The sequence below is a fragment of the Lutra lutra genome, chromosome 1, assembly GCF_902655055.1.
Source record: "Lutra lutra chromosome 1, mLutLut1.2, whole genome shotgun sequence".
Classification (NCBI taxonomy): domain Eukaryota; kingdom Metazoa; phylum Chordata; class Mammalia; order Carnivora; family Mustelidae; genus Lutra; species Lutra lutra.
This window is the reverse complement of record NC_062278.1, coordinates 211625141-211652508: the sequence shown is the minus strand read 5'-3', so window position 1 is coordinate 211652508 and position 27368 is coordinate 211625141. Positions and strand designations below refer to the sequence as shown.

Sequence of the window (27368 nt, the reverse complement as noted above, 5' to 3'; positions counted from 1 at the left end):
AGCCAAGACTGCAGTCCAAGACCACTCTTGTGGGCATTTTGTCACAGCTTATTAGCCTGTCCCTCCCAGGCAGGGGCATGGTGGGGGCCTGGGGCAACAGTGCTGGGGTAGGAGGAGGCCTCCACTGTCTACACTTCATGAGGTTATTCCCACTTTCCAGCCCCTGGCCATTGAAGTGAAAATGATGAGCTGAAAAACCACATGCAATAAACAAGAAGGAGCAGCCAACAAAATCTCTTAAAATCTCAGAAATGTTCAATAAACATTTGCAGAGCGAGAAAATAAATAACATCGCGAAGGAGCCAGCAGCTCCCTTTTCCCCTTGTGTGATTTGGGCTCAGGGTGCCTGTGTCTCCAGACAAGTCACATGTCTTGAAGGCAAGCTGGCCCCAGCTCTCTGAAGGCTGCCAGCAACTGTGTGCTTCTCCCTCATCCCACATGTCCCCCATACCCTCACTGGACAGCTCCTGCCCTTGGGAGAGCCCTTCCAGCTTCATCACTTCATCCTGGCTCCCTTCCTAGACCAGCTGCCCAGAGTCTTGGTTCCTCTCCTCTGCTCACAGGAGCCACTTCGCCAGCCAGCCAGCCAGCCAGCCAGAGCCCCCCACCAACCATGCCATTGAGAGCCAACAGCTGGGAACTTGGGCTCATCCCCAGCTGGTCTGGTCAGCTTGGCAGCCAACAGGAAAATCCAGGGCCTCCGGGGGCTCTGGGAGGAGGTGGCTCGATCCCAGCCCCGGCTGCCAGACGATGCCAGCCTGTCCACTCGACAGAAAAACACACGCTGGCTGCCTGCCCCGGGGTGTTTCCAGAAGAGAAATTTAATCTAATTTACATACTTCTAGGTACATCGATAACCAAAATGTGGCCACTGAAAAAAGTTAAAAGGTCAATCAGCTCCCGGTCTCTAGCTGGCCCAGGATTGCAAAATAAAAAGATCCACGTTCCTTATTCTCTACACAAAACGCGTTTTTAAAAAAGTGAAAGGTCTAGGGAGCTATACATAGAAAGCAACAGTGAAAAGAGGGAGGGGAGTGGGGGTGGGGGAGGAAAGTCCCATCCCCACCCCCTCCTGGGCCCCGGAGTCCCCCAAGGCTCTGGGGGGGCCTTGACATGGCAGGAGGCAGCTGTCAGCTCTGAGCTCTTCCAGGCTGGGAAGGTCCCTCTGGGGGGTGGCCAATAAGGATTTCCGTGGCATCATGGGCTCAGTGGGGGGCTCCCAGGCCCCAGCAGGCCCTCAGAGGGAGCGTGCCTTCCCCTGAGCAAGCACCGTGGCATGATGTGGTCGTTTGACTCAGGAACTGGGGGGCTGGGGCAGATCCCGGGTCTCACGAGGTGCGTGCGTGCATATGTGTATGTGCGTGCCTGTGTGTGTGTGTCCATGTGCATGTATGTGTGTGTCCATGTGTGAGAGGATATTCACAGGGGCAGGAGGGAACCAAGACAGGGGTCTTTGGGGTCTTTGCAAATGGCCACGGAGGGCAAACATAGCCCTGCCTGGCTGCTAGATGCAGGGGAGCGCTGGCCCTCCTCCCCTTGACCAGAGCAGCTGCCACCTGACCTGGCCTCTCCCCCTGCTGGACCAGGTGGGCATGGGCTGAAAGAAGATGCGCTGTGTGTGGCCCCAGAGCCCTCGGGCTGGGGGAAGGGCCGCTAGCTGGCTCCTGGCGCCCCGGCTGTAGTGTGCCCGGCCCCCAAGGGGAACCGGTTTGAGGTTTTGGCTTGCTCCTTTGGAAACGGAAAAGAAAGAGGGAGGAAAGGGTGGAAGAGACGGAGGAGAAAGAGGAGACAGAGGTGGCACGAGAGGGAATTTGGAATGCTTTTGTGTTAGGGCGCCTCTGCCGCCGCTGTCTGTGCCTGCGGGGCCCGGGGCTCCTCAGGCGGGGGGTCCGCTTTGGAGAAATTCATCTCCAGGATGTGCCGCTGTAAGTGCCGCACCCACTCCTCCTGGATAGAGAGGGGCCCCTGGAATTCCACCTCACAGAACCTGTGTGGAGGGACAGAGAAAGAGAGAGGGGTGGCCGCTGCCATGAGGAGAGGCAGATGCGTAGCCCTGCCCACATCCCTGAGCATCCGGCACACCTGCCACTACTCAGTGTGGAGAGAGCCAGCCCAGGATTTCAGGGAAGAGGACCCAGAAGCCAGATGTTTCCTCAGGGACAGTTACCTGTACCCATCCCAGGATCAAGGTAGGATCCCCTAATGACCCCCACCTCTATGCTCAGGGCAGTCCGCTGGCTCTGATGCTGGGAAAGTACATCGGGCTTCCCAAGTCCCTCCACCATCTGACTGAATCATAGGATCTGAGAGGGGAGAGAGCCCAGAGAGGCAGACCCTACCCCAGGCTCCAGGACAGAAGGACAGCAGCTGGGGAAAAAGGGTCAGGCACTAACTCGCACCTACCCTGCTCATGCACCCAACTCACCAACTGAGGTCCCAAGGGAGGCCTCACTGAACAGGGGCCCAGGACCTGAGCTCGTGGCTCCAAAGACTTGGGTTCAAATCTTACTTCTGATTTGACCTATGTGGCCTGAGGCAGCTCATCTGAAGTCTCAGACCCAGTTTCCTGGCCTCAGATGTATACCTGGACTTTGGTAAAAATTAACTAAGACCTATATTTTCCTGAATCAGGCAAACACTTGTTGAGTGCTTACCATACGTCAGACATAGTTCGAGTGCTTTATAAATATTCAGGTTTTTAAATCCTCACAGCAAATCTGTTACCAACCCCATTTTATAGGTGGGAATATTGAGGCAGGGAGTGGGAAGCCCTTGCTCAAGGTCACTTTGCTGCTAAGTGTCAGAGCCAGCACTAGAACCCCAAGGGTCCCAGCATGATGCTCTGAGGTGTCGCTGTCTGCTGAGAAGTCCTTAGCCTGGCTCCAGCCACACTCTACGCCAGTCCATGAGGCTACATCTCCTGACCCCAACCAACAACCCCTGTCTTGTTCAGAGGCTCTTTCTCCCCGAAGTGGAGAGGTCTTTCTCCACCAGGTGGGTGGTCTTTCTCCCCCATCGCCCCAGGGGGCTGCATACCTGCACTTGAGGGTGTAGATGTTGCCAACAAATTTGACCAGTGATGTCTGGGGGGGCCGGGGTACCAGGGAGGGGACCGGCCGGACCCGGGGCGGGGGCTGCCGCACCTCTTCCAGCTTCTGCTGTAGATCATTGACCTCTTCGCCCCCCCGGACTGCAGAGGCATCTGGAGGCCGGGCTTGTCGGCGTTCAAATTCTGAGGTGGGGAAAGGTGAAGAGGAGGACAGGAGATAAGCCAGAGGGCAGGGCTCCTGGGAAAGTTCCTGCCTTTAGCAAGCAAGGGGCAGAGGCTGCGGGCAACTCTAAGACAGGACAGCTGGTGACTGGTTGCTGCCTGGGCCTTGGGACAGGTGGGACAGTGCCCAGATGGGAGAATAGGAGAGCAACTGGGGAAGTGACTAAGGGCAGATGTGCACAGTGGAGAACCCCGGGGGCAGGTGCCCCCCACCCTCAAAACCCCCCTCCCACTAGCACTCACTGTTGATGTTCTGCCGCTGGTGCTCCTCGGCCTTCACAGTGCCTGGCGGGCTGGCTGCCAGAGGCCGCTCACCACTGTCAGCTGCCCGGCCAGCCTCAGGCCCTGGCTCACCCCCAGCACTGCGGCCCACCACAGCCAGGCCCCCGGGTGCCAGCCCTAGGGGCGGCCGCTTGTCGCTGTCACGGCCGTGGCCGGCGCTGCGGAATTTCTTGGTGAAGGGGCGGCCGCCCTGGATGTAGCTGCGGTAGGCCCCCACCTTCTGGGGCCGGTGCTTTATCCACTCGCTCAGTGTCTCAATGGGTGAGCCGTTCACACACCACTCGGTCACGCCAAATTGCCGCAGGTGCGCCCGCGCGTGGCTCGCCAGGGCCTTGCGGTTTTCGAAGTAAAGGCCACACAGCTCACAGCAGGCCTCAGTGGCTGCAGGCAGAGGGGGTGCTGCTGAGTCCCAGCCCAAAGGGAACAAGAGTACCCAGAAGGCCCTGCCCAGGTCAGGAGTCAGTCCCGCCTCCCACTGGGGCCTTGCCATGGGCCCCTGCTGGGGGTCAGTGTGTGTGTGGCACTGCCAGGCCCTGCAGGCCCCAGCAGACGCCCTCCCAGGACCCTGCCACCCACTGCTTACAGGAGTGGGAGGTCTTCTCGTGGAGGGTCTTTGCCTTGAAGGGCAGTTCGGTCTGGATGTAGGTCTTGGCCTTGACCTCTGCTGGGAGGAGGCGGTCCTCCTGCAGGGGCCGCTTGGCTGCCACTGAGCCCAGGTAGCCAGTGGCTGTGGGCTTGGCACCAGTGATGGGCGCCAGGCTGAGCTCTCGAGGAACCTGGGCCGGCCCAGCTCCTGGTTTGCCTGGGCGGCCAGCCATTGGCGCCAGTGGCAGAGAGGCCTGCACAGGCCCAGGAGCAGCTGTGGGAGGCCCATCCTCAGCCAAGGCAGGGGCCAGGTCTCCGGCTGGTGGCTCTTTCTTGATGAGGCACGGTTTGGACTTCTTCTTGAGGATCTCCCGCAGCGTGTCGATGGGCGAACCGTTGACAGACCACTCAGTCACGCCCATCTGCCGCAGGTGGGAGCGCGCGTGGCTTGACAGGCCCTTGCGGTTCTCGAAGAACTCACCGCAGAACTCACAGCGGATGTCACGAACAGGCTCTGCCCGGGACGCTGCAGGGGATCCAGGGTGGAGGGAGGGGGAGGAGAAGGAGGCGGCTGCTGCGGCGGAAAGCCTCCAAGCTCAAGGCTAATGTTAAGTGCCTGGCTGTCCCGTCCATGCAGCCCCAACCCCAATGACCCACTCCCTCATTCGTTTCCAGGAGCCCTTGTGCACATTCAGCCCTTCTGCTTGTTCTGTCACCTCAAATGCTAGCTGGCTTCAAGATGATTCCCTGTGACATCGAGAAGCAGTGAGAAGCAAGCACTTCTTCGATCCTGGGCTCAGACACCAGCTTGGCTGTGAACCCCTATGTTATACTGGGCAAACCACTTCCCCTCTGAGCCTGTTTCCTCCTCTACAAAATGCAGATGGAAACCTCCACCTGGAGGGAGCAGCTCCAAGCATGTGGCACACAGCTGGTATGAAATACACCGGAGCCCTGAAGCCGAGGCCTGGGCCATCCTCACCTGGTCAGCACACGACTCAGCCAACTCGAGCAGAAAGAACAGTGACAGGGACAGTATGACTACCGACTGGTATACACATGGCTTCGTTTAACCAGGCATCGTACTAAGTGATTTACATCCCTCTGGAACTATACAGAGCTCAGACCGTGCGTATCTTCACTCTCCAGAAAGAGGAAACTCACCGAAGGTCACACATTGCTGGAGTGGAAGAGCCGAACACTTAACTTAAACCTGGCTCCAAAATGTCAAACACTTAGTGACCGGGAATGTCGGAAAGACGTGCACCTGCCCAATTCCAGTCCTTATACTCCTGCCTGTGGTAGACATCACTAATTGATCCCTGCAGTCTTTCTCCCTAGAAATCTGGTTGGTAGACACTACTGATCGATTAACGATGGCCCAAGAGGTAAAATCTTTTGGGCATCATTGAATGGCACAATTCTGCCTCCCCAGTGTGGATGGGTAATCCAGCAGCAGCTCAGCTGGGAGGTCTGCACAGCAAGAACACACAGCTAACCCTCGTTCTCTGGACCTGTGTATCCTCCCTTCTGTTTCTACTCAGGGTGCTCTGGGTACCCATGAAGTGCGTGTGGGGGGCGGAGGGAGACCCCTCTACCTGTTCTCACTGCCCTGCCCCCGGGGTCACACTTACACAGGTTCAGGGGGGCCATGTCTTCCCGTGGCGCTGCCCAGGGACCCTCGGATGGGTGTGGATCCCCATGAAGGGCCCCTGGCAGCATCTCCCGTTTGATCTCCACCCTCATTTGTTCAGGCTTCAGCTTCTTGGGCAGGGAGGGTGCGGCCAGGCCTGGGAACATCTTCCGGGCCGTGGGAGGAGAGGCAGTTGGTGAGTGGCCCAGGGGGCTGCCTGGTGGCGGTGGCAACTTCTTGGCCAGGGGTGAGAGGTGAAGGTCTGCAGGGCTGCGGGTTTCCAGCGAGCTACCGGGACCTCCGCTGCCCACCACCTTAGCCAGGGCTTTCGGGCTCGGCCCTGGAGGGTTAGGGGGGCCGCCAGGCCGGGACTGGGTCCGTCTCTTGAGGATCTCCCGTAGTGTGTCAATGGGTGAGCCGTTGACATACCACTCTGTCACGCCCATCTGCCGCAGGTGCGAGCGTGCGTGACTTGATAGGCCCTTTCGGTTCTCGAAGAACTCACCACAGAACTCACAGCGGATGTCTCGAGCTGGCTCTGGGCCAGAGGCTGCAGCAGGAGAAAGGAGTAATTAGCATCATGGGCAACATTAGCATTCTTGTCTGTGGGTCTCCTGGTCGGCTGGGCATGGGCAGCAGCATGCCCACAGGCTGGGGTGGTGGTGGAGGGCAGGTGCAAGCGAGGGAACTGAGGAGTGGGGCGGGGGTCAGACACTCAGCAGGAGCGAGGGGAGGCTCCAGAGAGCACATGCGCCCTCGGTCCTGGCAGAGGACGGAACCAAGACTCCACAGCTCTGCGGGTCCTGGGTCCCGACAAGGATGGGGGCAAGTGGGCAGGAAGTAGTAGCCTAAGTGCCAAATACCATCCAGACCAGGGGCAACCATGGACACTTTCCACACTAAAAGGCAGCACCCCACCCTTGGCCTTTATTCTCAGGGAAGGTCACAGTCATGGAGGTCAAAGGCCAAGAGAGAGGGCCTAGCAACCAACTGCCAACAAGATCTCTGGGCAGAACCAGCCCACTGCCAAGGGCCCCTGTCTACTCCCTGCCCCAGCAGGAAAGGAGTAGGGAGGGGGCTGTGACCCCCCCGGGAGGGGCTCCAGGGCCCGCAGGGAGGAGGGAGCGGCTGAAGCGAGAACCTACAGAGGTTGAGAGGAGACGGCTCCACATCAGAGGCCCAGAAAATGCCGGCGGCCGAGAGGTCCTGCTTCCCCCAGGGGCTGGCCGTACCCGCGGCCTTCAGCTTGGCCTTCTTGGCCGGCGGTGGGGGGGGGAGCAAGGAGAGGGCCGCAGAGGTAGGAGGAGGCCGCCCCAGCTGGGCCAGGGTGCCGCGCCCGGGTGGGAGGCGGATCTGGACGCCGTCCCTCCTGATGAGCCCGTGGAGCACGTCTATGGGGGATCCCTTGGCGTCCGGGTCGCTGACGCCCAGGTGGCGCAGGTGGGCACGGGCGTGGCTGGACAGGCCCTTGCGGGTCTCAAACCAGGCACCGCACAGCTGGCAGTCCAGCTCTCTGCCCCCGTCACTATCTAAAGCTGCGGAGACAAAACACAGGGGGGGGTTCACGGCCGCCACCTTGGCCGGCCCTGGGGGACTGAGGCAAGAAGACCTGATACGATTCAAGGCTGCCCAGGCCATTTGGGGATCAAGACTTGTGCCGCAGATTTATTTTAAGAAGTTTTGGGAAACACAAAGTCCTATTCTCTGCCTAGTCCTTTCGCATCAAGGTGAGTGTGGAGAGCTTAAGGATGTGGGGTGGAGAGGTGGTGGCCAAATTCCAGTGGCACAATCTGATGCTCCCAGGCACTCTTCCCTGGGACCCCAGCTGTGGGAGCTGTGTGAGTGCAAAGCAGGGGCCTCGCCCAGCTGCTGAGCATCATACAGCCAAAGGCAGAGCTGCTCAGGGCCTTGCTCCTGAAAATATAGCAGACAATGGAAGCAGCTTCATGGGAACATGAGATGCCAACTGGGGCTCCCCGTTGGGCAGGGGGCCAGACCCTGGGCTCAACCCAGGCTAACATCCACAAATGTGTAGGCCTGACTTCCTAAGGGATACCATGCTAAACTTGCTCACTGCACCGGGGTGGGGGGGGGGTTCTTCCTAAACCCTTGTCATGCCCACAGGCAGCCCAGGAGGTATGGCTCCACCCATGGGCACAGTAGAGGTGCCTCTGCAGAGAGCGCCAGGAAGATGTGAACACAGGGCCAACTACAGGACCCCCCTGTCAGGTGGGCCACCACCTGCCTGCCTGGAGGGCCCAAGATGCCCCTCTGGGGAAGTCAGGCCCACAGGAGTTCTGATTACCTTCACTGCCCCAACCCTCAGGCTCAGAGAAGGCCAAGAGTGCCCCTAAGTGGTGAGGATGACCCTGGTGGGCTCAGCAGCCACAGCCAGACCTCCAGGGGAAAAAACAGCACAGTATAGTGGGAGGCAGATGATAATATGCTGCATGGCCAGCCCAACAGGAGACACAGTGCTCTGACCAATATTCTGACCCAGCAGACCCAGGACATAGGAGCTATAGTCCCCACTGGCCCCACCCTGGGCTCTGCAGCCCTCCCGGTGCCAGGACCTCCCTCAGCTCCCGGGACCCGCACTCACTGAGGTTCAGGGGCCCATCGTCCTCAGACTGGGGCCACTGTGCCTTTGGGGAGGCTGGCCGGGGGCTCAGGGACAGCTGGGGGCTCTTGTCCTCAGGATTCTTGGGGGTAGGGGAGCCCGCCAGGGCCAGTGGTGCCTTCTTGAGGAGTGGGGAGCTGGGTGGATGGGCCAAGCCCTTGGTCGAGAAGCCAGGAGGTGACTTGATGGCCTTGTTGACAGCCGGGGCATCCAAGGGCTTGGCCAAGGCAAGCAGGCCAGGCCGAGGGGCCCCAGCGACCACCTCCTTAGGTGAGTTGGACTTCTTAGACAGGCCTGGGGGCAGCCCGAGGGGTGTGTCAGGCAGGCCCTTCTGCTTCACAAGCTCGTAGAGGAGGTCAATGGGGGCTCCGCTGCTCTCCGACTCGGCGACCCCCAGCTGCCGCAGGTGGGAGCGCGCGTGGCTGGACAGGCCCTTTCGTGTCTCAAAGCAGGCACCGCAGACCTCGCAGGTAGTCAGGCTCTGGGCTGGAGGGTGAGATGGAGGCCAAGAGAGCTGGCTGTGAGGCCCCTTGAGCCCTGCCCTCCCCACTTCTCCTCCTCCCAGGACCCTACTCACCCAGGCTCCCTGCAAGCCCCCTTGATCCTTAAAATGACCCTAATAAGGCAGGAATCAGCCTGTCCAGTTTGCAAATAAGGAAACTGAGTCTCAGAGAGGGAAGTGTTATGCCCAAGAGCACACAGCAGGAAGCAGAGCCCTTCTGCAGTCCAGCCAGTAGAATACTTTTCGGATATCCAACACACCAGGGTGTCCTGGCAACAGGTGTTCACACAAACACTGACCTGCCAGTCACACGCTTCCTAGAGCTGTCCTAACCAGCCTTTGCAGCTCAACTCATGCCCCAAACACTGGGTTGGAAGGCCCAGCCACAGTCCCTGTGGTGCCCTACACCCTTTTCTGCAGAGCCCTTATCACTGCCTGTCTCTTTCTCTGCCTCCCTGCTCCCCAATTTCAATGACTCCAAGGACAAGTACCAGATCTGTTCTGCTCTCTCACATCCCTGGAGTCCAACACAGTGCCTGTTAATTACTCAATAATGATCTCAATATCAACATACAGACAAGACGATATCACACAGAAGATCATGTAGCTAATGAGGGCTGAAGTCAGCAAATGAATTAGGTCTGAGTGTGAGCTCTTGAAAACCATTCTTTTCCCCTGGCTGCCCCTCCCCCGCCCAGTGAGGTACACCTCAAGGCCATGCCCGATCAGGGCATCAGAAGCTGGACAGAAGACAACCAGCTGTCTCCTTAGTGCCTTGGGGTGAAGAGAAAGCTGTTGACCTCACACTAACTCCAGGCTCAAGAGTTCCCTGTGAGTGTGACCAGCCTGGCCAGCAACCCTCCTTGCCACCTGGGTCACTCACCCTTGAGATCTGGCAACTCCTGCTTGCTGCCATGAGGAACCTCTGCAGCCACTTTGCTACTCAGCCGATTGGCCACCTGCTCCAAGGGTCCAGGGACAGGCAGGCTCTTCTTGGGGAGCGGGGGGGAGCCCAAGTCCATGGCCACCATTGTGTTTTCCTCAGAACCCAGGCCTGTGAGGTTAGGAAGACAAGCTCAGCCCAGGCTGGGTGTGAGCTGTCTACCCCCATAAGGACTCAGAGTGGGGGCACAGAGCCTTCTTCCTCATCCTTAGCATCTGCTCTCATCGTGGGAGGCAACTCACCCTATGAGAGCAGAGGCTCCATCCAAACCCCCAGCACCAGGATGTCAAGGCTGTACACGGACAGTACGGTCCAGGAGCAGCTTCCACCCATCAGACACACACCGGCTGGGACAGTTACTCCCATCCTAGCTCTGACAAAATTCTCTGGGCAGAGCTTGTGCGGGGGAGCATGTCAGTCTTGGGAGCACGTAGGTGGCAGTCAGAAGGGGAATCCAGTAAGAGAAGGCCAGAGTCAGAGGACAGATAAGCAATGCAGAGACGAAGCTCCACAGGACTTGTGGAGAATCTCCACCAGACAAGACAGCTGGAGCTACAGAAAGAAGTTGGGGCTCCACAGTAGTCTGCTTCTCACAAGCTGAGCCCTAAGTGGGGTAAGTGAGAACTGGGAGCCTGAATCTGCTGGGTTCTGAATGGGGACAAGAAGAGTGGTAATCACAGAACTTTGTAGGAAGTTTCTGAGGCATCTGTTAGGTCAGGAAGCTTCCCTGAAAGAGGTGTGTATGAGAAAAGGGAGTGGAAGTTATGTTTTCATGGTCTAATTTTGCAGAGAAGGGGGCCTGAGTGGCCTGCTGAACCCCAGGTTTAGCGTTCAGAGCATGGAGACAGCTCTGAGGCTAGAGAAACTGTGTGTTAGTTGGGGCTTTGGAGTCGTTCAGCGCTATGAGCAGGAAGCCGTGCAGGTCCTCTGCTCAGTTTGAGTCTTACGGAGGCAACAAGAAGACAGGTGGGGGTGAGGGGCACCGGGGCCCGGGACACCGAGGACTTTGTCAAAGTCGCCGGGTGGAGTGGGCGCGTCTGTCAGATGCTGTAGGAACCGTATCAGAAGTGACTTGGAGTGGGTTCCGCGCCGGAGGGGCCGCGACTGTGTTGAGGAAAGCTCCCGGGGCTCCAAGGGGAACAGGGAACATCTGTCAGACGGGGTGAGGATCCCACGTAGCAGCGGCTAAGAGTGTTTCTGAAGCCCGGGACCCTGCGAGCTGCGACAGGAGGCCCGGGGCCCGCACGACTGGAGGGCCTGGGTGGGGGGGGGGGGGGAGTCCCGGAGACTGGACGGCGGGCGTCGGGGGCGGCGGCAGGGGGCAGGCGGAATGCCGACTTTGCCCTCCCCGCACCCTCCCCGGCGCGGGCTCTTACCCGGCGCGGGCGCCGGCCCGGGCCCCGGCTCCGGCTCGGCCTTGGGCCCGTCCCGCGGCGGCGGCGGTGGCGGCGGGGGCGGGGGCGGCGGCGGCGGCGCGGGGAGGGCCGCGGGGCCCGGGCTCGGGGGGCTGGGCGGGGGCGCCCCAGCGGGCGCGCGCTCCCGGGCGCCCCCCGCGCGCGGCCCCGCCGCCGCCTTGCTCTCCGCTTTTGTCACTCGGCACTGGGCGGTGGAGGCGGCCATCTTGGCTCCGGCGCACGCGGGGCGGCCGCCCCAGGCGGGAGCAGCCGAGCACCGAGCGCCGCCGCCGAGCCCGCTCTATTCCGCCCCGCCCCTCGGGGCGCGCCCAGGGCGGCCGGCCGAGCACCGAGCGCCGCGAGCGAGCGAAGCACTTGTCCCGGCCCGCAGGGCCGGGGCTTGGGGGTTGGGGCCGGACCCTGAGGGAGCTGCCTGCACCCTAGCTCGCGGAAGCATGCACGCCGCTCTGAGCACGGCGGCCAACTACACTCCCACTCCTGGCCTGGACAGGACGGGACGCTCCCCACCCCCCGCCCCCGGCCCGAACACCCCTAAGGCTATAATGGGAATCCTCCGACCCGTACGCTTTTGCCTTAACAGCATCCAGGCTTCTGGAGCCCTGAAGGGCCGAGCTAGGACGTGCTCCGGGATCCTGTTCCATTCCCTATCCTGGAATTCTCCCTTCCGTGTCGGAAATCCTGGAAGACACCAGATCCTAGCTAAAAGGATCCCACATCATCCCGGTATCCAAATGTCCCCCAGCCCTCGCCGGCGCTGTCCTGCAAGCCTACGGAACTCCCCACACGACCGCCGGCACCCCATTTCAGGCACAATCTGCTTCTCCCCTACACCAAACCGATTGCCCCCAGCTGTTCCTTGACAGCTGAGTGGGGCCAGAAACTGACCGTTGCCCCGCCCCCAACCGGGCACCCGCCCCCGACGACCCACTTAGTGATGTGGGAGATGCTTCTAAAAACAACGGTGCAGGGCGGGTGCCCAGACCTAGCCTTACTTTTGGACATCCTTCCCCAAGGCAAGGCTTCCAGGATCTTGGAACCACTCATTTAACGGCCCTCCGGCGCACCAGGTGTCAACTGAAAGCCTGATCAGAGCGCCCCCCCACCTCTCTGTGGACAAGGCCAGGGCAGTACCAGACTGAATCCTGACACCCCAATGTCTTGGACGTCTGTCAGCGCTAAGGGCTGCCACACTGGTCTTCTGGTGGAAACAGGTTAACCGGAGCTCAACCTGACTGCTGGACACATGCTGCCGTCCCCCGGGGACCTGACCCAGTGCCAAGTAAGGAGTTTGAGCCTGACACTCAGGCCTCTACTCGAGTGACAAAAAAAGAAGAGGGCAAGGCTGTAGCTTACAAACTACGGCCTGTGCCCCTAGCCGCCGTCAGAACCAGCTCCACTTCTCAGCCACCCGAGACACCACAAACCTAGCCAGGTATGTGAGCTGAATGCCCAGGCGACAGCCTTCCCGAAAGGCAAGAAACCTGAGGTCGTGTTCCTACTCTGCCTCTTTCCAAACTATGACTTCAGCCAGCCACTATGTCCTTTCTGTGACTTTGATAGCACCACTCTCCCCTTTGCAGACCCTCAGGTGCCTTTCACTGGTAAGGGGGTTTGCCCATGGGTCCAGTGGAGTTCAGAGTACAGATCTAGATAAGACCCTGGAAGCTCCAGGTAGGAGAAACAGAAGGAAACCTCAGCCCCAAGCAGCCCCTGACACTTGCCCCTGTTCAGGAACTTCTCCATTCCCCAAAGCCCACCTACTCCTCACTGCCAAGTTCTTTGCTTTGAGAGTCAGTAAAGTGTCCTACAAAGTCAGGTTTTTCCAGACTGGGTACTTCACCTTTCCACTCCCTCAGTGGTGCTCAGTCCTAGGCTCCTTCACCAAAATATTACTTCTGGATTTCCCAAGCTGTCCTCCATGGAGAGACCACTGAACATGGTGTTCAGAAGTCTAGCTCTGCTGCTTTGTGGCTGTGTGGCAAAGCAGATGACCTACAGTTTCCTTATCCACAAAACAGGAACACAACAATCCTTAACCCCACAGAATGGTTTTGAGGCACGAATGAGATGAAGCCTTAGTATACAACAAGCACTCAGTTATGGGAGGGGTTATCAATGCTGCTGGCACCAATGAAAATCCAGAATGTAGACTCTAGCTCTGTAGTGCCTGATGAGTTACAACTAACCTCGTAACTAGCCACATTTCAAGCCATATTTCATCAGGCATTGGAGAGCTAGAGTCTACAGAACACACATCTAAAGAACCTTCCCATCTCAGAAAGTTCTAGCAGACAGCGCTGCTCCAAACAGATGATGTTTTTAAGAGCAAGACTGCTGGAGCCTGACCTGTCTGGGGTTTCGAATCACAGCTCCACCCTTCTGGCTGTGTGTCCTTGGGCAAGTTAATTAATTTCGTTGTGTCTCAGTTTCCTCATCTGTAAAATGGGGGATAATAATAACACCTGCCTTGTAGCATTGTTGTGAGGATGTAAATAAGTTTGTGTTTGTAAAGTGCTTAGAACATATTTGGCTCCTAGGAAGAGCTGAATAAGTGTGTGTTAAAATCACTGTCAGGCAGGGCAGGGATAAATTGGATCCAGAAGTAGCCCTGGCCCAGCCCCAGAGTAAAACAGAAATCACCTCCAAGTGGCAGGGCAGTTGTAAGGACAGTTGTCAGCATACTTTGTAAAGTGACTTGAAACACTACCAGGAAAGCAGAATGGCAACTCCTCCCCCTCCCCCGCACATCTCTCTGGGCCCCCAAGAAGGGTCAGGGCCCCAGTCCAATCCAATCTGCACCCTCTCCCCTTACCATCTCCGTAGGCTGGCCCAGGGTCCTCAGCCCAGGTGGGTGGAAAGGGCACTGCGAGAGGTAAGCGTGGCCGACGCGAGGTCAGGAAGCTGCTAGGCGACCCCCCAGGTTCGCAGCCCAGGGGGCTGGGGGGCCGCTCAGCAGCAGAGGTGGCCAGCAGCTCTTGCAAGATATTGATGGGTGACACGGTGAGCTCCCAGTTAGTGATGCCGAAGTCTCGCAGGTGGGCTCGGGCGTGGCTGGAGAGGCCGGCCCGCGTGTCGAAGCCAGCCCCACAGAAGTCACAACGCATCAGGCTGAAGGTGCCTGGGTCAAAGTTAGCCACTGTGGAGGGAGAGAGGACATGGACTACCTGGAGGAGTGATTCTCTTGCCCCAGCCCTCCCCATTCCCGGGGCTGCTCCCCACCCCCCAAGATCACACAGCCTCCCTTTCCCTTTGCCATTCACCCTCCTGCCTGCATCAGCTCCCATGTGCTCATGTGTCCACCAGTCCTCCCACTCCAAGAAGCCTTCTCTGCCTGACCTTCCAGGTTTCCCCTCACATGGTTCTTAGCATCAGGGACTCCTCCCTCAGAAACCCTTCTCCAGTTGTGGATTTACAATCCTTTGGCTGAGTGTTCAATTAATATCCTTCTCGTGTCTAGAGCGCAGACCTCTATTTTTTGCTCACTATCACTCTGGTGCTGTCAATTAAGTCTTTGTTGAACGAAGAAATGGGCAAATGGATAGGATGCTGTTCTGTGGGAGCCCGGTTGGATGTCCCCAGGTGGAGTCAGGGACCTCCTCTTGGCTGCCCCAGCCCCTGGCTTCCGCCATCACAGCCCTGGTAACTCACCATTGTAAGTGCCTGGTTTTGCGGCTGTCTGCCCCTTGCCCCTTACCCCCTGAGCACGCACATACGCGTGCGCCTACACATACACACACACGCGCGAGCGCGCACACACACACACACTCTCTCAAACACCATACCAGCCCCTTCCCCAAGTGGGATCTATGTCTGCCAGCGTCAGAACCACCCAGGGCACTTGTGTTGGAGACAGACCTCCAGAATCAGAACCCTGGTGCCTGGGAATCTGCATACCTCACAGGCTGCCCCGGGGGTTCTGAAGCTGGTCAGGGTCCCACACTCCTATTACTGGGCCATGAACTCCAGGAGAGCAGGGACTGCTGTTTTGTTCTCTGCTGTGTCCCCAAGTGCCCAGAACAGAGGGGGTCTCTCTCAATAAATATTTGTCGAATGAAGACATCAGTGACATTCCCTGCCTGGGGCTGCCTCCTCCGCCCACACTCCTTCCTTCAGCTGCCGGAAGGGACAGGGCACTGGGGCATCTCCACACCTCCACTGATGAGGTGGCCTCTGCCGCGGCTCCCAGTCTTCCAGGAAGGGGAGGCCCTGACTTCCCCCTGCTTGGCACTATGGGAGCATTTAGAGTGAGGGTTGCTTGGTTCAGAACTCAGCTGCCCGGCTGTGCGTCTCTTGGGCCTCGGAGGGAGGTGGGTGCCGGAGCGAAGCCGCCCTACCTTTTTTCTTCTTCTTCTGGAAGGAGAACCTGCGCTCAATGGCCTTCACCTCCTCAGCAGAGATGAAGTGCCGCACATTGTAGCTGACGCCCACACGGTTCAGGTGGCCCCGGACATGGTTGGCCAAGCCGATGCCGTTGTGGAAGCGATCGGGGCAGTAGGGGCACTTGCGCTCCTCGTGCTTCAGTGCCACCTCCGGGTCCCCGTCCAGAAGCGCATCCAGCCCCAGCGGGCCGTCCAGTGGCGCGTCGAGGAGTAAGAAGTCCAGGGGGTGGGCGCCCCCCAGCCCCAGCTCCTCAGGCTGCAGCCTTGGGGGCACCCTCGTTGCTGCAGCCAAGACCTGTGGCCCTAGCTTTGCCACTAGCACAAGCGGCACCATCCCTCGGAGCTGCTGCTGCTGTGCCCGTGAGGCTTCAGCTGCCCTCAGAGCTTTCCGGAAAGTCCGCTTCAGGTCCAGGGCCAGCTGTGGGATGAGGCCGGGTGTAGCTAGGGGTGGAAAAACCCCATTTTCGGGGGAAAAGTCCATTTCTGAGGCCAGCGGTATGTCTTCTTCCTCCTCTTCGCTCCAAGGGTGTCTGTGGCTCCCCAGCTGGCCTGGGAGCCCCTGGGGGTGGATCATGGCCTTGTTTCTACTGGGCTGTAAGGAGTAGGGGGCAGATGCTAGAGGTGAGGGAAAGGCTGGCCTTCCCAGGGGCCTCTGGTCTGAGCCGTGCAGAAGTGACTTTGACAGTGGGAAATCCCTCATGCCCAGCTGCTGGCAGCCTGGGCCAAAGGCCAGGCTGGGGTCATATCCAGCAGGGTTCTCCTGCCATGTGGGGGCCAAGAGCGGTTCAGCTTTGCCAAAGTAGTCCTCAGCAGCATCAGGGAAGCGGGCATATGCATCCTGGCTGGTGCCTGGCTGGCTGGCAGGGTCCTCCTCGAAAGCCTCTGCATCCTCCTCCCAGTGGGGGTGGGCATGCGCAAGCCTCACGTGCTCCCTGAGCAGGCTCTCGCTGGGCGCGGGGAAGCCGCAGAACACGCAGCCCCTGAGCCCCGAGGAGGCTCGGTAGGGTCGGTAGGTGAGGGTGGTGGCATCAGGGCCTGGGCTGCCAGCCCCACTGCCACCCCCGAAGGGCTCCCTGGCAGGCTGGCCTGGAAGCTCGCGCACGTGCAGTTTGGCATGTTGCACAAAGGCCTTGGAGGAATTGGTGCCAAAGATGCACTTGGGGCACTGCAGCCGGGCCTCCCGGCCTTCATCACCTGGGACCTGCTTCAGTTTCTGGATCTCTTCGATGATCTTCTCCCGGGAGGCCTGGTGCAGCTGCCGGTGCTGCTCTAGGGCCCCGGGGTCGGCAAAGGCCCAGCCGCACTCTCCACAGGCCAGTGGGGCCAAGTCGGCAGGGGGTTCCTGGCCCGGGGCTCGGCGATGCTGGCTCATGTGCTCCAGGAGGTGCTCCTTCTGCTTAAAGTAGATGCTGCACTCGATACACGGGAACACGGCCGGCTCCTCATCCTCGTCCTCATCTGGGCTGGCCACCCCTTTGGCCACCTCCTCCAGCAGCTCACACAGGTAGGGCCCCGTCCGGATTGGGGGCAGCAACGGCTGCAGCCGCTCCACGGATGCCTCTGCATTCACTGTCCAGGTCTGTGTGGCCACCTCTGAGGCCGACCTGGGCAGGCCCCACTCAGATGGCTGAGCCAGCCCTTCGAGGTCTGCCAGGGGCTCTCTCGTGTCCACCACCGTCACATCCAACGTCTTAGTGGCATCTTCTACCGGCACGAGCACTGTTCTGAAGGAGGTGAGGGGCAGGGGCTGGGGCGGCAGGTCCAGGTGCAGCCCCCCATCCTGGGGTGGGGCCTGCTCATCAGTGTCTTGGAGCCAGTCGAACCTGGGGTGGCCCTGGGGGGCCTTCTCCAAGAGCTTCGCTTCCCCCTGATGGTGCAAGAACCTTCTAGATCCCTCAAGCTCAATGTGGGGCTTCACAGTTCTCACAATGACCGAGTCCTCGAACCTCCGCTCAGATGGGATGCCCTCCCTGGTTTCCTGGGCCAGGGGGTGCTCCCAGGTCCCCTGGCCATCAGGGGGGCCAGGGAAGTGGCCCAGGAGGTGGGGTGGTGGGGAGCCCGGCTGGAAGTCCAGGCTGCCTCCATCCCAGCAACTGCAAGGAAGTGCCAATGGGGACAGGTTAGCCACAGGCCTCAGTTTCCCTTCCCTGGGCAGGGGAGGGGGTCCTCATAGGCAGTCCAAGACAAGCCCCAGAGACCCAACCTGAGGGCAACCTCAGAGGGGCCGGGAGTGTGGAGGTGAGGGTGGGGAGGTAGGGGGAGTGGATGTGGCTCTTCCAGAACTGTTGGGCCAAAAAACACATTCAGCTCCCAGGATGCACCTGTCCATGTAGCCCAGCCACACTGCATTGTGGGAGAGTGTGCAGGGTGTATCAGGGGTCACACCAGGGTCACAAGGCATGTCCTCAAGTCTGGCGGCACAGTCAACTCTCATGTGTCCCCCAGGAGGGCCCGAGGCTCTGATCTGTGCCCCCAGCTGCATAAGACCAAGAGATTTTCCCCAAATTGGGGTGAATTCGTTCATTTAGTCTCACTTTCCAGCAAATTTCGTGCAACTCTGTGGCATCAACAACTCAGGGGAATGCCTTTCCCCAGCAGCTCCCCTCTTAGAAGGGCAGAGTCAGGAGTGGTTGAAGGACCCTGCTCAGCCTCTGGCCCCGAGGACCCTGACCTCCTCTGGGGAAAAGGGGGAGGCGAAGCAACCTCACTGAGCCTCAGTTTTCCAATCCTAAAAAGGGGAACAAGTCCCCCAAACCAGGAGCCTCTGTGTCCTTTGCAACATCTAAGGAACTTTCTCATATCCACAGTCAAAGAAAAGTTCACATGAGGTGTGTGCTCAGTCAAATGGTCACAACTACAACACTTCAAATGGGGACCTCGACCATGACCCCGGGAAGTGTAGGGAGAGGAGAACAAAACTCTGTGCTTTGGGAATGCTTCACTTCACCAGATGCCTGGTTCCTGGTAAGCCCACAATCAATGTAGGTTCCTGGTAAATCTCCCTTCATTTTTAGGATCCCGCCTCCAAGAGGGGCTATCGATCACACCTGCCCAACAGGTACAAAAATGGGTTCCACCAAGAAGAAGAGCGGAAATCACAGGGTCACCTCTCTCAGCCCCATTGGTGCCATGTGATGCCAACAGGACCACCTACCCTCCAGGGCCATAGCAAAGATTCAGTGGGGTAACCCTCTGCCAAGAGGCTTACAGCAGGCGCTCAACAAATGGGAGCTCTCATTAACACATTGCAATGCTTACTACTTAAGAGCACCCACCAAGACTTAAAGGGTCACTGCTGTCACAATTGCTGTGAGTTCCTGCTCCTGTCCAACCTCCCTGGGGTCCTCAAGGCCAGTTTGTGAGATGCGCCTTAGGACTCTATTTTACAGATGGGGAAACTGAGGCTTAGAGAGGCCTGGCATCATTGTAAGGTTCACCTGGCAGAGACAGGACTCCAAGGGTCTAACCTTCAGGCTCCTGTCCCTCTGGCCCTGCTCCTGGCAGGGATAATGAGAGTTGACTGTCTGTGTTCATCCCAGTCTTCCCCACCCCCTGCACATGCCCAGGGGCTTGCCTGCTGGGAGCCACCTCCTCCTGCCTGGCCTCCTGATTCCCTCCTTTCCCCTTCTCACTCCCCGGGGGCTTCCTTTGGGCCTAGGCGCATCCTGCTTGCCCCCCTGCCCTCCCTGAGGTCAGGGCCAGCGTGGCACTCACCAGCTGCTGATCCGATGGGTGGCGGAGGTGGCACGGGGGAGGGCTTCGCTGAGGCCGGGATGGGGCTGCCCGTCTGCAACAGAGAGGGGAGACCCTGAGGGGCTGGGGTCCCCCTGGCCGGGGTCCTTCACAACACCCCAGCTCCGGGAGCCCTGCCGGGCACCTCGGAAGGGCCTAGCCGGCTCCCTACCCCTCTCTGAGAGGCCTTTGGCCTCTGCACTCCTGAGTCTTGAAAGGGGTCTCTTTGGAGGAGTCTCCTGGGGAACCCTGGGGCCTTTCTGCCTTCAACCCTCCTCTCTTTGCCCCCACCCAGCAGCCAATGTGATTTTTTAAAATCACACCCTGGTAAAAACTCACTTGACTTCTCATAATACCTCTGATAAAAGCCACGGTCTCAGCCACTAGCTACAAAGCCCTGTGGGGTGGGACGTCTGCAGGTCTCTCCAGCCTCATTCTCTCTCTTTACCCCTCTCACTCACTTTGTCCTGACTCTTCTTGAGGCCTCAAGCCCACCCAACTCTTTCTGGCCCCGGGGCCTTTGCATTGGCTATTCCTTCCATCTGGAGAGTCCTTCCCTGGGCACTGACCAGAGGGAGCCCCTGTGACTTCCTCCCTGGTCACCTATTTCATTTCTTTATTCACACTCTCCAAAGTCGCCCGGTTCCTCTTGTGGAGACTGCCTGCATCCCTGCTGAGGGCAGGGACCTTTTCAGCCTCATTCACTAGCATCCCAGTGCTTGGCCCACAACAGGTGCTCAATGAATACTTGCCAGATGATGAGTGAAGAGCTCTAAGTCTGAACTGCAGAGGGCCTGTCCCTGCCTCCCAGGCCCCCTTCCAGGCCTAAGTCCTAGAATCAAATCCCCTCCTGGGACCTCTCACACAGATAGAGCCAACTCTCCATTATCCGCCTGTGGAGCCAACGCCTGGAACGACCACAGGAATCCTGGCCTGTGCCTCCTCTGCCCGCCACACTCGCCTGACATGGGTGAACGTGCCAGCTGGGGTGCAGGCCAACTGCCCGGGCCAAAGTTAACACACGGGGGGGACTTGCGCCCCGTCCAGAGCCTGACAGATGCAATGGCTGGATTAGCTTCAACTGGATGATGGTCCAGAAAGAGGGCTAGGGCCAGGGCTAGTTCTTTTTCCGATTCCCCGTGGTTCAACTTGCCCAGGAAACTGAGAGCTGACTGTCAGGAGCCAAAGCATCAGAAGCGCCATTCAGGGGGTTTTGGGGGATCAGAAAGTCATGGTCACAGGCTGAGGGTCTTTCTACAGAGCCTGAGAGAAGCTCTGTGACTGTCCCATGGCCTCTGGAAGGTGAGGGTGGCAATGGGGGTCCATACTTTGCACTGGCTACAGCTGTCTCGTGGCCGCAGCACTACGGCACATGGGGCCGGATGATTTTCTGTGCACTATGGGTGCTGCACAGCCTCCCCGGCCCCTCCCCACGAGATGCTGGAAGCACCCCCAGCCCCTGGTCCTGCAGTCATGACAACCCAAAGTGTCTATAGATGTGGCCAAAGTGTCCCTTGCAGGCAGAATGACCCCCATTTGAGGCTCACTGGAGTCGACTGATGGGGAGCAGGGTCAGGCCGGGGGGATTCTCAAATGCAAGGGTGAGCGTCAGGGCGGGAGGTTGAGGCGGATGTTGGAGAAGGTGTGAGGGCTGGGAAAGCAAGGCCTGGACCAGCCAGGGGAGAGAGACCCCCCCCAAAATGGGGTCTCTTGAAAACATAAGATCATAAATGTGAGCTACTAAGGGGAGGGCAAGTCATTCAGTGGCAGCAAGCCCCTGCACAGCCTAAAGGTGTAGTCTGAGGGTGCGGGCATCCTGCTTCTGAGATTCTGGGACCCCAGCTGCCGAGATTCTGGGCGTCCCAGATTCGTTGATTCTGTGACTGGCGTTGTCTAAGGATTCCACGAGCCAGGGGGCTGTGTTGGCCTCTTTGAGCAGCTCCAGCGAGGCTCCTATTTTTAGTGGCAGCATTTTGAAGGAAGCAGGCCAAGCAGGGCCCTGTGTCCAAGACACCTGGGGGCTGGGGGCTTGCCCAGGGGCTTCCAGGGCTGGCGGGGATCCAGAAGTCCCTGTAGGTCAGACGAGGTGCCTGGATACAGCCCTTGGCAGTGGCCATGCCAAAGGGCTCTCATGGACTCCTGCTATCTGTGGGTCCCCGAGAGGGTTTGAAAATGAGAGAGGGAAAATGAGAAGGGCATCCACGAGCGGCTTGAACCCTAAGCCAGGCAGCTTGGCAGCGTGGCCAAGAATCTAGACTTTGGAGGCAGACAGATCCAAGTTCAAGGCCCAGCAGTGACTGAAGGGCATGCCTTTCCCACCTGTTTCCTCCTCTGTATAAAGGAAACAGCTACCACCCATCTTGCAGGGCCAGCGACGGATGCCAAGGAGATCATACAGTACATGCTCCATCCAGAGACACGGCGGTGGGGGGGAGAAAGGGCCATGAGGGTGCCCGGGAACAGGGGTCGGGGCTAGCTCAGAGACGTCCCAGGTTGGAAGCTGGAGGCTGGACTGAGAGCCTCAGGTCTGCTCTCTCCATGCTCTAATGTGCTCCCCAGCCTGGGGCCCCACGCGAGGCCAGAGATAATGTGTTGTTCGTCCCCTGGCCCCCTGGTCTCAATGCCAGACACGCACCAGACTCCTATCAATCCAGCTGTGGACCGTCTCAGCCCCCCAAGCCTTGGCTGTACCCAGGAGGCCAAAGAGAGAGGTGCCAAATGTCAGGCAGGGGCTGTAAAGAGGCTATGGGGGCTCCAAGCCAATAGCCATAGTGTAGGACAGAGAAGGCAGTGGAAGCATCCATGTCCAGACGGAGAAGTTTGGAAGTACCCTTGGGGGTCTCTGAGGGCAGGGTCGGAGTGAGGGAGGGCCCAGGCTTTGGGGTGGAACAGCAGCCCCAGAGGCTGTTCCTATATATAGGCATCACAAGACTCCTGGAGCAGGTGTCCAAGCCAGGAAGGGGAGTCGAGCAGATCAAGAGGGGCAGCAGGGGAGGCAGTGTACCCCAAGTTTAGGCCCTCCTCTAACCTCCAGGCTGTGACCCCACCCTAGTCAAGTCACCCCTGTCCCATGGCCCCATTTGCTCAAGGACATCATTAAGGGTGGGACTGGCCCCTTTTGGCAGCCACATTCCCCTCTTCCCCAAGTACATGTGCTGGAGCCTGGTTGATTCCCTAGAGCGAGTGAAGACGCATCTACCTACCTACCTACTTACCTTCCCCCTCCCTTGCCAGACTCAGGGCTTCTGCCCGGTAGAGAAGAAGTGACCAATTCCTCACAATAAGACCCAGAGAGGACTCTGGAAACCCAGACCCTGCTTCCTGGGCTCTCATAAAATCAAGGTCTCAGGCCTGTCAGGGCTGGCCAGCAGCATGACCTGGAACACAGTCCTGCTGATCTCTAGGCTTTGGTTGCTAATGGTTTGGAGGAGGGGGTTGCTAAATTTCCCTGAGCCCTGATACTCTCACCCTCAGCAGCCTCACCCTGTGTAACACATTTGGGTGTTATCTATCACCTCCCTGCCATTGCTTATGTGAAGCCTGATGCCTAGACTCCCCTGCCCTCTTTGTCTGACTCACTGTTCCTCATCCAGGACTCCAGATGGCCGCTAGGCTGGGGCTGGCTGGGCTTTCCCCACTGCAGCCCCAGCGACTATGTCTTAACACCTGGTGGCTGGTTTGTCTCCCCGGCACCAGATGGCAGGGTCCATGAGGGTGAAGATGGAGTGTGTGTGTGGTCCCAAGAAGGTGCTCTGAAAATATCTGAACATCATGCGTGTTGTTAGGGGTGAGTTGAGGCAGGTCGAGGATGACTTGACCCAGGGTAGTGGTTCAAGACGAGGGCTATCATGCCAGGTTAGTGCCAGCTGTGGGACTGTGGGCAACTTACTTAACCCCTCAGGGCCTGAATTTTCCCGTCTCTACCACGAGATGGTTAAAGCTGAAGCTACCCCACAGGGAAATTTTAAGAATGACATGAGATGATCACGTAGAGGGCTTGGCACGTAGGAAACTCCTGATGAGGTACATGGAAGTTCCTGGAAACCAAGGCCTGTAGGGCAGGCCAGGCAGATGAAGGGAGACATCTGGTGCATCAGCCTGCATTGCCCTCACCACTCTGCTGCTCCTGCCTGGTCCTTGAACACACCAGGCTCCTCCTCACCACAGGACCTTTGCTCCTGTTGTTCCCACCACCTGGCTTGTCTTTCCCAGCATTCATTCAATGCTCCACTCAAATTCCACCCACTCAGGGAGGTTTCCCAGGTCCTCCGGGCATGTTTCTGGCACTCCATTTAATACCTTTATGGCACCTGTCACTACCCGACCTTACGTTATTTATGTCGCCGCTTGCTGCCTGTCCTACTATAATGTCGGGTCTCTCTGGGAAGGGAGTTTTGCCTCTTTTGTTTATGGCTGTATCCCCAGCACCTAGAACACAGCCTGACACATAGTAATTGTTGAGTATTTAATGAATGAATAACAAGTCTTGAGGTGGGAACAGCGTGAGATCCCCTTTTGCTGAGTAAACCAAGGCACAAAGGGGTAGCTGGGGTCCCTGACTAGCCAGTCTCTCCCCGGCCACTAGAGGGCACATGCTGTTTTGGCCCATGGCTCAGGAGCAGGACTCACCAACACAGTGCAGCAGGAGGGAGCTGGGATCAACCCCCGGGGAATGGGGTATGCCTGGGGAACAAGGGGGCACTCAGGGCAGGATGCTCTGGGTGCTAAGCTGGGCACCTGGACCCAATTAGTGTGCTCAAAGGAGGGAACCAGGCAGACCCAAGTTCAAATCCCAGCTCCTAGCCACCCACTGTGGTGGGGGGGCAGCATTCATCAGGTCATTGGCTCCCAGGGCCTCTGTTTTCACAACCATAAAATGGGAAAATAAGCAAAGTACAAAGAGAAGGCTCTGGACGCAAGTAGAATCTGAATTCCACTTCAACCCCTGCTGGGCTGGGTGACCTAGCCCTTTCTGAACCTCAGGGCCAGGCTCGATGCTCCCCCAGGGCCACAGGGCCCATCCTCTTACCAGAAATGCCACCTCTGCCATCCAGAATGTCTCGGGGTCCCTCCTTGGTGACAGGCAGGTAATGGGTAGACCGGAAGATGCCACCTTCCCCTTCGGCAGCCTCGGCCCCACCTTCAATGTCTTCCCTCGGTGCTGGGCCAGGCAGTCTCTCAGGGCCACGAGGACGATCTGGCGCGGCCAGGCCGCCTGCCAGGGGCCCATCCATGGATGCTCTCTGCCTGGCTCCACTCAGTTGCTGGGCGGGCTCAGCAAGGCATTGTAGGTCTGGGGGCAGAGAGACAGGTGCTTAGGGGAGGTGGGAAAGGGATGCTGCCTCAGTTTCTCCTTCCTTGAAGCCCCAGTCCTCACCCATGCTGCTCAATGCCTCAGTTTACCTCCAAGCCCAGGAGAGCTAAGTAAATGGTGCTGAGGCTTTATCCATATGCATTGTATGGAAGGCCATACAATGGGCTCTGTCCTCAGTATGCCCCAGTCTCCCCACAGGTAACTCCTCTTTACATAGCCCTTGTACTGTACTGCCTCAGCTTACCCCATTTTTACACATGCAAACTCATGCACCTTGTTTTCTCCGAGCATTAATCGTATCACTTCTCCCAGGTGCCTCCCTTCATTCACACGCTGCTGCACTTTTCCCAGTTGTGCCCTCCCTTCCATGTACATGCATCTCCTGTGCCCATGCCTCAGCACGAATCCCAGCCAGTTCTGCACTCTGATCCTATTCACTATCCCAAGTGCTCCCATCATTACCTCTGCACTTTTCCCACACTCCAACCCCCATCCCCTCAGGACCTTAGGGTTCTCATTAACCCTTTCGCCCTCACACACAGCCTCAAGTGACCCCAGCATTAACCCCTCCCCTTCTCCCCAACATCAACCCTCATGCATACCCAACCTGGGCTCTTCCATCCCACCCTCCCAAGATTTCTCTAGTCTGCGGACAAAAACGACGGATGGGCTCCTGGTCCAGAAATGAGGACCCTGGGGAAGCCGTGTGTGTGTGTGTGTGGGGGGGGGTGGGTGCTGTCCTCTCCACCTATAAATACCTTCAAGGTAACGGCAGAAAGTGAAGGGCAGGAATGAGGCGCCCTCCCCAGGGAGATGGTGGGGAGGCCGGGCCCAGGCAACCGGGGCGGGGCCCGGGCTCCAGGCCTGGCTGCAGGCGCTGCCCTCGGGGGCCTGGGGGCTCCCAAGGGGCCAGTCCGTGGCCTGGCAGTCGTGGCGGGGGTCCCTGCCCAGGCCCAGAGGAAGCACCTGCGGGTGCCCACCGAGTGGGCACTGCCCGCGGGGAACAGGCGGGACCGCAACTTCGGAGCACTTTGGCAGCGTGGGAAGGGGCCTCCCGCCTGGACGCCCCCCGGGGGTCGCAGGGATGGGGGCGGCGCAGCGCCAGCGCACCCCTCGTTGGGCCAGGGTCCGGGAGACGCTCCCTCCGCCCGTGCACTTCGGGGCGGGAGACCCCGTGGGACGCGCGGAGGTGGGGGGGACACCTGCCCCAAGACCCCCACTCCTCCCCACCACCGGAACGGCCCCGCCCCCGACAAGGCCCCGCCCCTGCAGGCCCCGCCCCCGCCCCCCGCCCCGGGGGGTCCCGCCTGGCCCGGCCCGGCCCCGGCCTCCCCCTCCCCGAGCCGGCTCCGCCCCGCCCGCGGGCTCCCCAGGCCGGGCCGGGCCTCACCGGGGAGGCGGTGCCGCCGGCCAGGCCCCGGGGTTTGAAGCTCCCCTCCTCGGTGCGGCCGTCGCTGCCGCTACTGCCGCTGCCGCTCCCGGTGCCGGTGCCGCGGCCTCCGCAGCCGCCGCCGCCTCCACCGCTCGGGGGACATTGTCCCTTTAAATCGCTCCCCCCGCCGCCCCGCCCCCCCGGCGCGCCGCCGTGACCTCAGCGCGACAGCCCCGCCGCGCCGCCATGATGGGGAGGTCCAGGCCCCCCCCTCCCCCCCCCCCGCTACAACCCCCCCCCCGCCGCCCAGAGGGGGGCGGTCAGCGGGCGCGCCGCCATGTTGGGAGTGGCCAGGCGGGTCACCCTTAAAGGGGCCGCGCGTTGTAAGAGTCCAGGTAGAGGGTCTGTTTCTATGACAACACACTTGTCCCCCTGCCCCCAATAGCTCCTCATCACCCTACTGGTTCTTCCAATGCTAGGCCTGCTAATAGCACCAGAAGTGGGGGGCAGAGAAGTTCCCCCGTGGGTCATTTATAGGTCATTGAAAAGTCCACCCAGCCAATCCTTATCCTTCAGTCCCCTGCCCCCAATCCCCAACTTTCAATCACGAGTCTTCTCCTTCCTTTACCATTATCCACACTGGACTTCAGTACCTCCATGACCCTAGAGCTGCCCTAGGTCCCCAACGCTAAGCCCCCCTTCTCCACGCAACCCAAAGGATCACAGCCTCCAGAACTTCCCCATCATGAATACATAACAGGTCTGCCGCCTTCTTTCATCCACCACCCACCGGTATGTCCAACCACCCATTCATCTCCCTACCCATTCATCTATCTAGTCAATCAACTATCCACCCATCCATGCAAACACCCATTCAAACGACCCATCCACTTCCCACTACCCACTCATCCATCCAGCACTCAACCAACATCTGGTCCTGTCAGCCAGTTAGCCACCCACCCAAATTCCCAGCCACTCGTCTGAATACCCACTCAACCCAGCCATCCACATCCCATCTACCTGCCCGTCCACCCACCACCCAAGTAAATACTTACATATCCAAACAACCAAGCAAGCATCCACCCATCCCTACACACATGCTTCCACCTGGCCACTCAGACTTCCATCCTTCGATTGCACATTTACTTGTCTCCACTAGAGTGTAAGCTCCATGAGGAAAGAAGTTCTGTCTGCCCAGCTCCTTACTGTTTCCCCACTGGCTAGGTCAAGAGTCTCAGGAAATCCCAACAAATATTCATACAATGTCTATAACCACCTACTCAACTAACTCAAGGATTTATTTTCTACTGTGGTCCAGGC

At 59.0% G+C, this 27368-nt stretch overlaps 1 protein-coding gene across 8 annotated transcripts; it reads right to left on the bottom strand.

The window, feature by feature from the left end:
* Positions 1–802: 802 nt before the first annotated feature.
* Positions 803–26215, bottom strand: WIZ (WIZ zinc finger). Of its 8 annotated transcripts, XM_047699265.1 has the most exons (13): positions 26067–26215; positions 24392–24655; positions 19345–19417; positions 15586–17723; positions 14064–14387; positions 9777–9947; positions 8374–8877; positions 6917–7306; positions 5773–6321; positions 4137–4664; positions 3515–3934; positions 3037–3232; positions 803–1987 (listed from the first exon to the last, which is right to left on the bottom strand). In XM_047699265.1, exons 2-13 carry the CDS (start codon positions 24594–24596, stop codon positions 1828–1830), a joined length of 5658 nt encoding a protein of 1885 aa, XP_047555221.1. In that variant the 5' UTR covers positions 24597–24655; positions 26067–26215; the 3' UTR covers positions 803–1827. The 8 variants fall into 8 exon arrangements, with proteins under 8 accessions (XP_047555221.1, XP_047555237.1, XP_047555230.1 ...); XM_047699281.1 differs by lacking the exon at positions 6917–7306; XM_047699274.1 differs by lacking the exon at positions 9777–9947.
* Positions 26216–27368: the final 1153 nt, after the last annotated feature.